Consider the following 15,896-nt stretch of genomic DNA (forward strand, 5'->3'; position numbering starts at 1 on the left):
GCTGTTGGACTGTGCCCAACAACTCTATTGAGTCCTCTTTCAGCTGTGTATATAAAGGGGTGCAGCCCCTCTTGTATTTTACTCCAATGCTTCTTAAGCAATTGGTTTTTCATATCAATAAAGAATACATTTTTATTTTTATTTTGTTTCCAGTTATACCCTTTTTAAGGGTTATGCTTTAGTGTCATTCTTGACACTTGCTCTTGTTAATCTAAGCTCGTGTTTCAAAGATCCCCATTTCATTTCATGGTATCAGAGCCGCGGAGGTACTAAATCTTGAGGAAAAGCTGCTTCGGTTTCCGTGCCCGTTTGCAAAAGTGTTCGCCACTTGAAGAAAAGTGTTTTATCACTTCATTGGAGAAGATTTCACATCTTGTTGTATTGTTTTTTTTTTCTTTCTTTTTCATTTTCCTTCTTGTTTCTCTTCTATCCCTATTCTTTCTCTCCTTGTAATCGATGGATGACAATGATAAAGTCACCATTATGCCTATGAAACTAAGCGATACGAACTATGTAACATGGGCTTCAATCATGAAGCACCATATATGGGGAAAAGGCTTATGGGGGATTGTAGATGGTTTCGATTCGGAACCTAAGCTATCTCTTACTAAAAAGGAGAGAGATAAAGAGGTCCTTCTATCGGAAGAAGAGAAAATCAAGGCTATTGCCTCATACGAGAAGAAATGAAAAGAATGGAGAATATCTCATGCGAAGATAATGTCATGGCTTATCAATAGCGTTGACATTAAAAAATGCTCAAGTCTTGCCAAATTTGATCATGCCGATAAGGCATGGGAATACCTTAAGAATATGTATTCCCTTAAAGATATTGCACACGTGTGCAACCTCCAAGAAAAAGTTCGAATGATGACACAAGGAGATAAAACTATTCGTGAATATTACAATGGGTTGTCCGAACTTTGGGAAGAACTTTTCCTTTTAGAACCAAAGTGGCATTGTGCCGAAGACATCGAGCTTCGTCAGAAACAACTCAATGCCGAACATTTTTACCAGTTTATCACTGGATTAAGGCCGAAATTTGAAACCACTAAATCGGCCCTACTTCACCGGGGAAAAATTTCTTCTATTGTTGAAACTATTGAAGAGTTAACAATGAAAGAAAATCGTCTCCAGAAAGGTTCTTTAAAAATTGAAGATGATTCCGTTTTAGCCGTGTCTAGACCAGGGAATCATGTTCGATCATATAGGCCTCCTCACTTTAACCGACAAAATGGTGACTATGATAAGAAGAAAGTTATTTGTCATCACTGTCATGAACCGGGACACTACAGGCCACAATGTCCCAAACTTAAGGAGCTGAGAGAAAAAAGAGCTGCAATTGCTGGATCGGAGCCTAAAGATCAGGATGCACCAGTTTCCCTGGCCCAACTAATGGAGATTCTTCAGTCTCTCATCAAAGGTGCCTCTTCCTCATCTGAAGCTTCAACCGGCGCAACAGCCTCATCTTTTTCTGATCTAGGTAAAATTTCTTGGCTTCTTGACTCTGGTGCATCTTTTCATATGACCCCAAATAATCAAAGTCTATCCAAATGTGTTAAAAATAAAACAAGTGTGTCAAAGGTCTTTACTGCTGATGGGACTTCTCTTGAAATAGAAGGAATAGGAAATTTTGAAAAAATTTATAAAACAAAAAATTTTTTAATTCCAGAAATTAGACATGTTCACAAATTAAATTTAAATCTTTTATCTGTATCTCAAATTTCTGATTATGGGTGTAATATTTCTTTTTCTTCTCATGGTTGTTGGGTACAAGATCACCAGTCAGGCAAGCTGATTGGGGAAGGCCATAGAGAAGGAGGACTCTATTACATGGATTTTTTGGAAATGCCGAAGAAAGCTTTTTGTTATAATATTCAAAAAATAGAGTTGAAACTGTGGCATAAGAGACTTGGTCACCCACATATAGCCAAAATCCAACATTTTCCAAATCTAGGAAAATTTTGTAACTCTGAATCATTTGATTGTAAAGATTGTATTCTCGGCAAAATGAAAAGATTACCATTTCAGAACAAAACCTTTTTCTCTTCAAGACCACTTGAATTAATACACTCGGATGTTTGGGGTCCTGCACCAGTAATTTCTAAAGGAGGATTTGTTTACTATGTTATTTTTGTCGATGATTTCTCCCGACATACGTGGATGTACTTTCTCAAACATAAGTCTGAAGTATTTTCATACTTTCAAACTTTTCATAATATGGTTAAAAACAAGTTTCAAAATGATATTACTATTTTTCGCACAGATTCAGGGGGAGAGTTTTTATCCACAGATTTTCAAAATTATCTTAAATTGCATGGCATCACACATCAAAGATCTTGTCCTTATACACCTCAACAAAATGGACTGGCAGAACGAAAACATCGCCATATTATAGAAACCACTAGGACTTTATTAATAGCAAATCAAGTCCCGAAAGACTTTTGGGCAGAAGCTGCCTTAACTGCCACATATCTCATTAATAGGATGCCATCTTCTTCGTTACAAAATATCACTCCCATTGAAAAACTTATGAACATTTCTCCAGACTACTCTAGACTAAGAATATTTGGGTGCAAATGTTTCATATTTACTGACAAAAATGATAAACTTACCCCTCGTGCGATTCCCTGTGCCTTTTTAGGATATGCTGAAAACCAGAAAGGTTATAGATGTTTTGACTTCAAAAATAATAAACTATGTGTCTAGAAATGTTTCCTTTCTTGAAAAGGAGAGCTTCTTTGATTTTAGAAAATTAAAAGACGTCACTGAGTACTCCTTTTTGCTAGATCTAACATCAACATCTGATGAATATGACCTTGACTGTAACTTTGATGATGATCAAAGAATTATTGATCTTAATGTTGAAAATGAAGAAGTTCATAGAGATACTAGTATTCAATATTCCAGGCGACAAGAGTCTAATCCTCCATGTGCACTTGAGAAATATTCTAACATTCCAACTAGACAATCAACCCGAATCTCGAGGCCTCCAGGAAAGTTTGTATCATACGAGTCTTTCTCACCCACATATAGGGCAGTTATTGCATTAATTCACTCATATGAAGAACCATCCACATATTTTCAAGCAAAAAATGATATCAAATGGATAGAAGCCATGAAAGCTGAATTAGATGCACTTGAAAAGGCTTCTACATGGAATATTCAAGATCTTCCTCCAGGGAAGAAAACTATAGGATGTCGATGGGTTTATAAAATTAAAACCAAGAGTGATGGTACTCTTGAAAGATATAAAGCCTATTTAGTAGCCAAAGGTTATGCCCAAGAATATGGGATTGATTGTGAAGAAACCTTTGCTCCGGTGGCTCGTATGACTACTGTCCAAACCTTAATTGCCTTAGCTTCTATCAAAAAATGGTCTATTTTTCAAATGGATGTCAAAAATGCTTTTTGAAATGGAAAGCTAGTTGAAGAAGTATATATGGAACCCCCTCCTGGTCTAAGTATTCCTAAGGGTAAAGTCCTTCGCTTAGAAAAAGCTCTTTATGGACTTAAACAAGCACCAAAAGCTTGGTATGATAGGTTTAGTCGTGTTATGATTGATATTGGTTTTCAATTCTGTTTAACTGACACTGCTTTGTTTATTAAGAATTCTGATGCAGGGATCATTGTGCTTCTTCTATATGTGGATGATATGATCATCACCGGAAGCGATAAACAGGGAGTTGAAACAATCAAAACACTTCTTAAATCTCATTTTGAAATGACTGATTTGGGCTTGTTGAGATATTTTTTAGGCATTGAAGTTGCTTATTCTCCTAGAGGATATTTATTATCTCTGACTAAATTTGCTTTTGATATTGTTTTCAGGTCTGGTATTACTGATGATAAGAAAGTCGACACTCCAGAAGTTGTTAATGTTAAAATGAAGATTGATGATGGAGAACTTCTTGCAGACCCTACTCCTTACAAACAGCTTGTCGGGGCACTATCCTATCTATCCATTACCAGACCAGATATAGCACATGCTGTTCATACAGCAAGTCAATTTCAACATGCTCCTACTTCTGTTCATATGGGAGCAGTCATGTGTATTATCAGATACATCAAGTCCTCTCTTTCACGAGGACTTTTCTTATCTTCCTCCTCTTCTCTTGATTTAATTGCATATACTGATGCTGATTGGGGAGGTGATCCCAATAACAGACACTCAACCACTGGCTTTTGTGTCTTTTTAGGGGAATCATTAATCTCGTGGAGGTGTAAAAAGCAGCAGAAGGTATCTCTCTCATCCACCGAAGCTGAATACAGAGCCATGACAACCACGACCATGGAAGTAGTTTGGCTCCAACGACTGCTTGCTGACATGGGAGTTGAAGCAACAAAGGCTTCACAAATGTGTTGTGACAACAAAAGTGCGATCTACATTGCCAGTAACAGAACATTCCACGAACGCACCAAACACATCGAAATGGATTGTCACTACGTCAGAGAGGAATATCTACACGGGATAATTGATCTGCCATATGTCACTTCAGAATATCAGTTAGCAGACTTCTTTACAAAGCCTCTCGCTGCTCCCCGATTTCACTTTCTCTTAGACAAACTTTCGCTCATTGTACCGTAAGTTTGAGGGGGAGTGTTAAAATGTAAAACTGTACATATATGTATATATAATAATATTATATTATTATATATATATATATAAATACATTTTTCATTTCTTTCTTTTCTGTAATTTTTTTCCTTTATTTTTATTTTTTGTCTTTATGTCATCTAGTTCAGTTTGAACTAGAATGACTGTTGCTAGTCAAGTCCTGTCCAGACTTGACTAGCAATAGAGCTGTTGGACTGACACAGTCCAACAGCTCTTAATAGAGCTGTTGGACTGTGCCCAACAACTCTATTGAGTCCTCTTTCAGCTGTGTATATAAAGGGGTGCAGCCCCTCTTGTATTTTACTCCAATGCTTCTTAAGCAATTGGTTTTTCATATCAATAAAGAATACATTTTTATTTTTATTTTGTTTCCAGTTATACCCTTTTTAAGGGTTATGCTTTAGTGTCATTCTTGACACTTGCTCTTGTTAATCTAAGCTCGTGTTTCAAAGATCCCCATTTCATTTCATCCATAGCACATCCAAATCCATGCCCTATTACCAAAACCCCAATCCAAATAAAAATCCAAATTCTCTTTAAATTTCTCCCAAATAAAAAGATAAATTCTATATGTATTTTAAAAATGTAATTAAATCTTTAAATTTATTTTCAATGTCAACCCTTAATTGAATTTTGATTCTTTTTAATATCTAATTAAATCTTAAGTTAGAATTAACTAAATTTCTAATTTTCACCTAAATTAAATATAAAATTCATATATTAATTATTTATTAAAATAATTAAAATTCACACTTAAAAAAATCCAAAGTCAAATAAGATTCAAATCATCATATAATTCAAATTCAAATCAAATCTGAAACCTATTAATTAATCCAAATTTAAATTTCCAAATCGAAATCCAAAATTGATAAAACTCTAAATTCAAACTAAATTCAACTATGTCTCTATTTAACATGTAAACTCAACCTCAAGTTAGTCTTATTGAATTTTTTGTTTAGATTTCAAATCCAATTGAGATCCAAACCTAAATAAAGAAATTCAAATCAAATCTGTCCATACCCTTATACAAAATCCAAATCCAAACCCAAACACAGGAATTCAAATCAAATTAAATTCTTAATGCAATTTCACTCGAATTAAATTAAATTTCAATTATAGTTTAAATCCAATTATTTATTGAATTTAAATTTGATTCCCAACCTTAATCAAATTTTGATTCCTTTTACATGTAAATTTAACTCTCAAGTTGACATTAAATAAAATTCTAATTTCACCCTATTTAAGCATAAAATTTATATTTTAAGTATTTATTAAAATCATTCAAATTCACACTAATTGAGTCCAAATTCTAATAAAACTCTAAAATTAAATCCAAATTAAGTCCAACTTACATTCCGATTAAGTCTAATTTAAAAATCAAAATTCGATTCAAAATAAATTCCTAATTTGAAATTCATCACAAATTCAAATTGGAGTCCAATTTGTAGTTAAATCCCAATTTGTGTTATAACAATATTTTAACATTAAATTCATATTTATTCCTCATAAAAATTGTTGAAAATTTGTGGGTTGTGTATAGGTTTAGTCCCTTCAAATTTGGGTCTAAGCCCATTTAGAAAAGTAAAGAAATGTTCTGTGTTGATTTTTTTTTCACGAGCTCAATGTCAAGTGGACAATGCCACTTAGGCTCTAGGAGAGCTAATTCATCCTAAAATAGAGAAAGAGCATTGTAATATTCTCTTATGCTCATGTCTCCTTGGGTCATGGTCGTCACTTTCTTTTGGAGGTTATATGCATGAGCTACATCTCTTAGGGAATGCATATCTTGGAGATATTTCAAAGCATCATTAGCAAACTCAAAATTTGTCAAACTAGAGCACTTTTTATTTCAACACTATTAATGAGCCATCCCATGATTTTGGAATGATTCATCTTCCACTCCTTTCATCTCTTTTCGTAGTCGGCAATGACTTTGTTCATTTCTTCTCCTTGAAGCACTAATTCTTTTCCATTTTCATTCTTGGCAAGCACACGTTTTGGTTCTTTTTTGGATCCATTCACCAAGCCTCATAGACCCTTTCCCAAATTTTATGTTTTACTGTGGATGCCCACGTCACCTAGTTTGTGTCATTGAGTCTCACGGGCATGGTGACAATCACTTCTCGTTCATCTTTCATAAATATAAGAAGAGAAAGATAGAGAGATAGGAAAAAAAGAGAGAGAATGAAAGCGAAGTTTTTTTGTTGTGAATGAGCCACTACGAGTACACGATCTCACGTCCACATGAACAAGCTTCACCAAGCTCAAGGTTGTGATGGCTGTGATACCAATGCCACTAATGGGCTACAAGGTGCACAATCATAAAAGACACTTATGGGTACAATACACAAACACACAGAAGATAAAAAATAATCTTTATTGAACAATAATATGCACACACAATGCATAAAAAAACAAGGGGCAAGAAACCCCCTTTTATAGAGTACATAAGAGGGAGAGAGGGAGAGACTTGTAACCGTTGGGGAGCTCCCAACGGCTACATGGACAAGGACAGAAATGCCCTTGGCCAAAGCCTAAAAACCCTAACTTAAAAATAAAGACAAATAAATATAAAAAAAAGAAAATCTGTCCCTAGTGGACAGATTCCTATTACAAGAGGAATTCACATAAATACCCCTAGAGGGTATGTCTATTACAAATATATATATATATATATATATATATATATATATATATATATATATGAATAGGAAAAACATATAAGAGCACTATATTCTAACACGTCACATGGATACAGATGTGGGAGCGGGATAAACTTGGTATGATTCAATCAATTTTCAAAATTAGGGCACCAGGGCTGTACGCATATATAGATGTATGTGTCTCTGCGTGTATATTTGTAAATTAGCAATTCAAAATCACTATAATTAGGAACATGAAATAATGAAACTAAGTTGAAATTGAAATTTAATGTAATTGATAAATTTTAAAGAAAAAGAACTCAAGTGAACATGAAATAAGTAAATAAGATCATAAAGAAAATAGATAAAGTTAATGACACAATGTTGACTGTGCATGAATCTGGTTTGACTGTATCCATGAAGTGTCGTATCAAGTGTCGTGGCATATCGAAGGTGTCCATATGACATAGGTCATGGCAGCTGGCCTTGCATAAGTTTGTGATGATTTTAGCACAAATTTCCTGAAGAACTCTATGATCTTTAGGCTGGATAAGAATCAGTGATAAGGTGTTTGATGCATCACAAACAAAGACTAGATAAAGCGAAAGGAGAAAGTTCACTTTAAGGTGAGGTGGCATGATAAATTGAAAAAAATGAAAAAACGAATTTACTGCAACATTATCAATATATTTTCTTTAGAAGTTCAATTCTCAAAAAAAAAATGTAAATTGTCAAAATTTTAGCCTTTTTTTAACATGAGATTTTTCCAAGGAAAACCACTTTTTAGATTTTTTGAGAAAAACTTGTTGATATTATTGCAAGATTGCTCTTTGTGTTTATGGTATGACACACCATATCTTTCTTGCAAAATTTGTGAATCATGGACTTTTCAAGGCTAGGGGTTCTGTTGGGACACAGCCAAGTTAGCGAAACATCGGGTACAGAAATCTGGGGCCAACCTGGGATTGCCAACCCCACTATGGATGCAAGCTACCTTTTGATTCATATGAGACTTCTGAAGCTACCTTTTGATTCATATGAGACTTCTGTTGAGTCACCTTCATTTTTTGGTCTACCAACTCCAAGCTCCTCTTGACTAATGACTTGAACCCCAATTTGATTCTCAAGTCTTTTTATGTTAGTTTATGTTTTGTTCTTCCTGTTATATCTTAAACAGCCTATCCAAGACTGCGAGTGGACACAATCATGGAGCAACGTCCAACAGAGTTATACTAGCCGGAATTGGGTGGTGTGTTCTGTGAGGGTTGTCCAGTGATATATGAAGTAGCATATAGTACCAGGGCTAAAATTCCAAATGAATGGATTGAAAACTATGCATTACTATTAAAAGGTTATTCCTCTATGCTTCAAATTACTGTTAGAACGTAATAGAATAATCAAACATGTTCCATTTTCAGTGTATGAAGTTGATGCAAAATTCAGATATCAGTTAGTTCTTCCAGATATTTACTGTGTAATTATCCTAGTTTTGGTCTCTGGAAATGCTGTACAATACACATCTGAACTATTACTTAATTCTTCATTGTCTCTGTCTTGCAGTCCAAGCATATCTGGCCGTGGTTGACTTCTTCACTTGGTTCTGGACAAACACTTTCTTTCCAGGGTATGGCAAACACCATACGACCAAATCTATGGGTTGGCTCTCTTCAAAGGAAATTGCAAAGGATTCATAACTTTGTCCGATATAAACAATTTCCTGTAAGAGTGACATCTGTGATGCTTGTTACACTTGGAGTTGTAGGTATGCACCATCAATAAGTAGTTTATCGTCAATTAGTTGCCTAGATTTCTACTTTAGTTTTCTCTCTGTTGGGCTAATTTTTGAGATGGAGTAAAGTAACTCGTTACTAAAGGACTAATATGTGATTACTCATTAAAATGTGTTTGATGCCATTATATCACACTTGATACTATAGAAGTATGGGATCAGTAATTTAGAACCCAATGACTTGAGACTCGACTTGGTGTGGGTTAACTAGTGACTCATCCGAGTCAACTCGGTGACTTTGCTAGGTCATGATACTTTTTATAATTTTATATAATATGGTTGTTATATATTATATTATGAATGTGTATGTATTTTTCATATATAATGTATGTAGTGTGTGAGACTTTGAAGCAATGAAAGCTAAACAGATGTACAAATATGTTCATCTAGGACTTGTACAAGTCGCGGTTAAATCATTAACCAAAAAAGGATTAAACACAACAATGTTAGTCAGTCTAAGAGTGTCAAAATTTGAAATATACAAACTCCCTTTTAGGACTGGTGGAAGCTAGTCTAAGCCAAGGGCCTATATCCTGTAACAAGTTGGTATCAGAGCCAAGTTAGTCTATTGGCTATTAGTGAGTATTGTCGCTTAGAAATATTATCTAAGGTCCGAGGCCTCCTTGCCGTGGGAAGCACTATTCTCCCGTTCAATTGTGTGGGCGTTTAGGGACTTTGTGAGTGCTTTGTTAACCATTGACAGGCCAATTTGATAAAATGGCTAGAAGATTAATACAAGCAACCAATAGATCTGATGAAAGCCCTGAGCAATCATCTTTCATATGGACTATGTCAGTAAAAAATTCTAGCTCAATCTGTTTTGAAAATTTAGAAAAAAGTATCACCAATTGGAAAATCCCGAAGGTTCCAATAAAGGAAATTTATAAGCATGGAACTTTTCAGTTCCAATCAGACTTTTAGGTCGAAACCATAGAAAAGATTCTTCCCATAACAGAAAACAAGTATTCTTACAATTATTTAGTGATAAGGATATAGAAGCAATGAAAGCTAAATAAATGTACAAATCTGTTCATCTAGGACTTGTATAAGTCATGTTTAAATCATTAACCAGAAAAGGATTAAATAAAGCAGTGTTAATCAGTCTAAGAGACTGTCGAAATTTGAAATATACACTCACTTTTAGGACTGGTGGAAGGACCTATATTCTTTAATACTTTTCCAGACTTCTCTGTCGCCTTAACAGACCCTCATCTACCTAAGGTCTTAACAAACCTCTGGGTTTAATATGGAACCAGGAGCAGTTAATATATCAGTATCATACAGAATATATTACAAAGTGATGACTACTGTAGCTGCTGGGGCTAAACAATATACCCCAAAGGGTTTGACAACCTATTTTCAGACGAACCCCTGGAACAATTTTGTAGTTCCAAAACAGATTAAGTGGGAAGATATTAAGCTTCCAGAAACATGGACTATTAATGAAGCAGTGCCTCCGCAACCTTTGCAACAAACAAAAATTGAAAGGATCGTGGAAACTCCTGAAGGAGATGTACACATCAGGTTTGCCGCTAAGAGAGAAATAGCATTTACCTCTGCCAGAGCCTCCACCTCTGCCAGAGCCTCCACCTTATCTATTCCAACCTCTGAAATAGAAAAGGAGAGACCAAGACATAGCCTTTGCTATATATGAGCAAAGCTATGAACCCTCGATATCTGGATCCGATTTCAAGATTAATACCATAACAGAAGAATTTAAAATAGACAAAAAGTTCTTGGCAAAAGATGTGTAAAGAGGAAAATAAAGAAAAAACAGAGGTTTTATAAAACCTACAATGAAAAGAAGAGACATCAAGTTAGAAAGTTATGGTATGCCAAGATGCAAGAAGAATGGACATATTATGTTCTTCGAATGGTATGAACGAGATTATGTTCCTTTTCTAACTAAAAAAATAAAAGAATAAAAAATAAAAGATCTGACTATACAAGGGAAAAAGATTTGGAAGACCACAAAAGTGACAGAGATCGAGTCTTCACATCCTCCCTTAGAAACTATAAAAGGAAAAGTTAGAGCATGTCCTTTTAAAACCATCTCAAAATTAGATTATGCCCAAATCAAGACAGAACATATTCAACACCTCATGGAACAACATAACTACACCAACATCCTATTATATTCCATAGGAAAACAAACTAACAGGATAGAAAATACTCTATCCAGTATATTTCAGGATAAAAAGAAATCAATAGCAGTACCTACCGCTGCTATTCAAGTCAAAACTCCTACATCCAGAAAACCTAATTCTTCTTTGTTCAAACTAATAGAAATAGATCTTAAAATAAAATTAGGATCAAAATATTTAGAAGAAATGTTATTTGAATTAATGACAAGATTGTCCAAATTATCAATTAAAGTATCTACTTCAGCATCAATAAATAACCTCTCAAAAGTAGAACAATCATCTGGCTCTGAAAAGGAAGAAACCTCAGAAAATAGTACAGTCATCTAGTGAAAATTCGAACTCATCTCAGGAGAAAATAAATAAGATCTATTTCTCCAAGCCCCAAAGGCTCATGAGAACCAGCAAGATTAAAAATTATTATAGAAGGCCCACATATGCTGACCTTCAAATTAAGGAAACAATAAACACTCCGCTACCATCACAATGCGATGGGAGGCCTATAGTTGAATGGAATTTAGATGGAATGACAGAATACCATTTTTTCACACTTTGCCATCAGATAATTATGTATTTGAATGCTTGTAGAGCCCAAGGGCATACTGATGCCCAAACAACAACCTTGATAATAGCCGGGTTCTCGACACAACTTAGAGGATGGTGGGACAATTATCTCACCAATGAGCAAAAGGTTTCCATACTAACCAAGGTAAAAGGCGACCCCGAGGGAAACCCTTTACCTAATAAGTATAACCAAACTGATAAGATGTGACTGGATCTGGATTGGATCCAAATCCAGATCCGTCTGATATTGTAATTATGTCTTGCTATGTTTTACATGTGTGTAATGGTATGTTTGTAATTTGCTTGTATTTTAATGGCTTTTAAGCCTAATGTGTATCAGGTCATGTATAAAATGGATTAGGGCACGCGTCTTTGTATGGCTGTCGATTTCAGAGCATCTCTCTCTCTCTCTATTTCTTGCTGAGAGAAGATTGTGGCGGCTTCCAGATATCTGATACTCAAAATATTTTCATGGTATCAAAGCAAGGCTGTGGATTTCTTCCAAAAGGTATGCCCATAGAGATCTAAAATTTGATCTTCTAGTCAGAGACTCTCCCTTTACTTTCTTAGTCTAAACCTTTCTTTTCTTTTTCTTACTTCACATTCTGTTCTCCTTTGGATTGCTTCTTTCAAAATAGCATCAAAACCTCTTTTGACGTCAAGTCTTCAATCTGAAACCCTAAATATTTTGACGTCAAATCAATGTTTCTTGTTATTCAAAAATCTTAAACTGAAAATCATGTCTGTTCTGGTATAGATCAGATTTTGTTTTCTCTGATCTGTCGACTGTTTTGAAATATTCAATGTGTCGATATTTCTCTATCGTTGGAGTATTCTGGTTTGACATCGTGGATGGATTACTCTGACGGGTTTCTTATCTAAAGTCTGTCTATTTTGTTTATTACTCTTCTTCATACCCAAAATAACCGAATCTGAAATTTGTCCTGTTCTTCATCAATATTCAGTCAGTACGTATATTGGCAGCGCTTATTGTGTTAGCAGGACTGATCGTAGGGATCAGATTGTGACTGGAGAAGTGGCTATATAAAAAAAAAGGAAAAGGAAGGGGAATATAAAAAAAATTAAAAATAAATAAATAAATAAAAGGGCACGTCTCCATAAAGTTTTGCACTATTGCAGCTCTTGCATTTTGGCTGAATCAGAAATTTGTTGCTGCATATTAGTACTTGACTGAATCAGTCTTACACTTCCTTTTGTTTTCTCTTAGTTCACTCCTCTTGTTTAATCAATGGATTCTTATACCTATGCTGGACTCTCTTCAAATTCTCTAAGTCAGCTTGTGTCCGAAAAGCTTAATCACACTATTTTTTTGACTTGGAAGAGGCAGATTGTTCCTTTCATAGGGAGCCAAGATCTGCATGTGGATGGATCGATTCCAGCCCCACCACAGTTCATTTCATAGGAAACAAAGGATGATAAAGGAGTTGCATCAGTCAAATATATTTCGAACCTTGAATTTACATGGATGAAGCAAGATCAGGCCTTGGTTGCATACATTAGTTTCACGCTATGACTGGAAGTGTTGATATCAATTCCAAATGATTGTACGGCTGCACAACCATGGAACAGGCTTGCACAAACATATTCTCAGATTTTAGAGGCAAGAGTCTTATTCTTGAAGAGGGAGTTTCAAACACTTAAGAAAGGCTCATTGTCAGTTATGGAATATCTAAACAAGGTAAAGACTGTTACAGATCAGCTTGCTATTGTTGGAAGTGCACAAGGAAAAGGTACAACAAACCCTTAATGGATTGGGCCCAGAATACCATGTACTCTCTACATCCTTATCTGTTCTACTAGTGCTGCCCAATTTTGAAGATCTTCAAGCCAAACTTCTTCAGTATGAGATGAGCATAAAGAACATGACTGAAGGTGGTGAACATACAGATGTACATAGTGTCTTCGCCATAGATATGTCTCAAGGTGCTGGATGTGAGGGTAACAGTTTTCAAGGTGGTAGAGGATGTGGCCGTTTTGGACAGGGAGGTCGCAACGTTCTTCCTACTTCAAACACACCAGGAATTTTTAATGTAGGAAATCAAAGGAGAGTGCCTACATGCTTTCTGTGCAATAAGAAAGGACATGTCAAAGCTGACTGTTGGTTTAATTCCCAAAACAAGGGAAAGAATTGCAAAGCAGGAAACAAAAAGGAGTCTGAGGGACATAAGCCCACTAGAGATATGCAGCAGTTTTTGCTGACAACTTTATCTCAAATGACTATCAAACAAAATGGGCAAGGAGAATGGTATGTCGATTCCGGAGCAGCCACCCATGTTACTGGTAATGTTGGTAAACTCTCGAACTTATCCCCTTATTTTGGAAAAAGTAACATAGTCACAGGAGATGGCACACATCATCCCATCCAAGGTTGTTAAATGCGTGAGGCGAAGCGAGGCGTTGAGTATGTTACGAAGCGAGGCGTAAGCCTCGAGGCATTGGGGCGTACGCTTCATGATCAATCGGGTCCAATCGAACCCGATCCATTTTCACCCCCCGAGACCCGGACCCCTAGGGCATCCTCATCCGTCTCTCTCTCTCTCTCTCTCTCTCTCTCTCTCTCGGTCTTCAACACCGTCCGCTCCCTCGCCTAGTTCTGCCTCACCGGCTCCCAGAAGGACCGCAACCGATTCTCTGGCCAGATACCCTCGGAGATCGGCTCGTTGCAGGGGCTATCTATCCTGGATCTGAGCCACAACGAACTCAACGGCGGCATCCCCACGCCGCTCGCCTCCTTGTCGTCCCTAAACAATCTGGACCTCTCTGAGAACAACCTCTCCGACGAGATACCGCCGGAGCTCGGCAGACTGAAGCCGACCTTCCGCAACTTCTCCGACAACGCCCTCACCGGAAAGATCCCCAGCGCCTCGACACCACGGCGTTCGACCAGAGCTTCCTCCAGAACCTCCAACTCTGCGCGTTCGACCCTTCCCTAACCTGAACACTCCGGCGGTGCTCCTCCGGCGGTGCAAGTGCAAGGGAGGTTTCCCCGACGGTTCTCATCGCGATCCTTGTCGTCGTCGGGATCCTTGCCCTCCTCGCCATCGGCTTCGCGGTGCCAACTTGCTCGTCAATGTCCCCGGCGGCGGATTTTGGCAGGAAAGGGGCGGTTTGTAGGGACTACACAGATGCGTACGCTTTAGAAGCGAAGCGCGTTTCGACTTGAGGCGTGCGCTTCACATGAGTGAAGCGTGCGTTTCAAGCCTGAAACGCCTCAATACCTTGAGCGTGCGCTTCACCTATGAGGCGTACGCTTCAGGGGTTGAGGTGTACGCCTCTCACAACACTGATCCCATCACTCATATTGGAAATGCACAAATTCCTTTGTCTAGTTCTTCTCTTAATTTGTCTAATATTCTTCTTGCCCCTAACATTAAAAAGAATATTGTTTTTGTATCCAAACTTGTTGATGATACAAATTCTTCTGTCAAATTCACTTCCTCTTCTGTGCATGTCAAGGATCTTCGAACGAAGGAGACGTTCGCTAAGAGGGAGCGACGATGAAGGAAAGTGACGAGAAAACATGTACGTCTTCATGGAGGATCCCACTGCTCATTCATCTTCTGCCTTAAAGTCTTTTTTCTTGAAACCAGTGTCACAGAGTCTTGAGTCTCGTCATCCAGATGTCTACAGTCTTTCTTAATGTAATAAGCCAGATTTGTGGCACAGTCGTTTGGGTCATTGTAGTTGTGTTTTTATTGAGAAACTTGTGTCAGAAAAATTGATTTCAGAGTCATGTCTGCGCCCTGTTTTGGATGCTAAAAAGTGTTCAAGTTGTCAGTTATAAGAGTCATGTACTTTTTAATCCTGTTAATGAAAGAGCCTCAAGAGCTTTTGAAATTGTGTATTCTGATGTATGGGGACCAACTCTTGTGTATTCTTCATCTGGGAGTCAATATTATGTTTTATTCATATAGTTATTCTCGCTTCACCTGGATATATTTCATGAAACATAAGTTCAAAGTTTTTTGATTATTTCAAGACTTCTGTGCACTCATAAAAACCCGTTTGTCTTCTAATATTATACATTTCCAATGTGATGGTGGAGGTGAATATTCTTCAAATGACTTCGTTGATTTTCTTCGAAGTAATGGGATAAGTAGACGTGTGTCTTGTCCACATACCCC

General features: G+C 36.7%; 1 protein-coding gene across 2 annotated transcripts in view; it reads left to right on the forward strand.

Moving 5' to 3' along the window:
* Positions 1 to 15,896, forward strand: part of LOC149847093 (uncharacterized) — a 38,257-nt gene that overhangs the window by 8,354 nt on the left and 14,007 nt on the right. For both annotated transcript variants that reach the window (XM_089996807.1, XM_089996808.1), the window contains one exon: positions 8,818 to 9,019. In XM_089996807.1, the coding sequence (XP_089852933.1) occupies positions 8,818 to 9,019 (202 nt within the window). The remainder of the gene's footprint in view (positions 1 to 8,817; positions 9,020 to 15,896) is intronic.

The sequence above is a fragment of the Nuphar pumila genome, chromosome 2 (genome assembly GCF_984573655.1).
Source record: "Nuphar pumila chromosome 2, dmNupPumi1.hap1.1, whole genome shotgun sequence".
Lineage (NCBI taxonomy): Eukaryota > Viridiplantae > Streptophyta > Magnoliopsida > Nymphaeales > Nymphaeaceae > Nuphar > Nuphar pumila.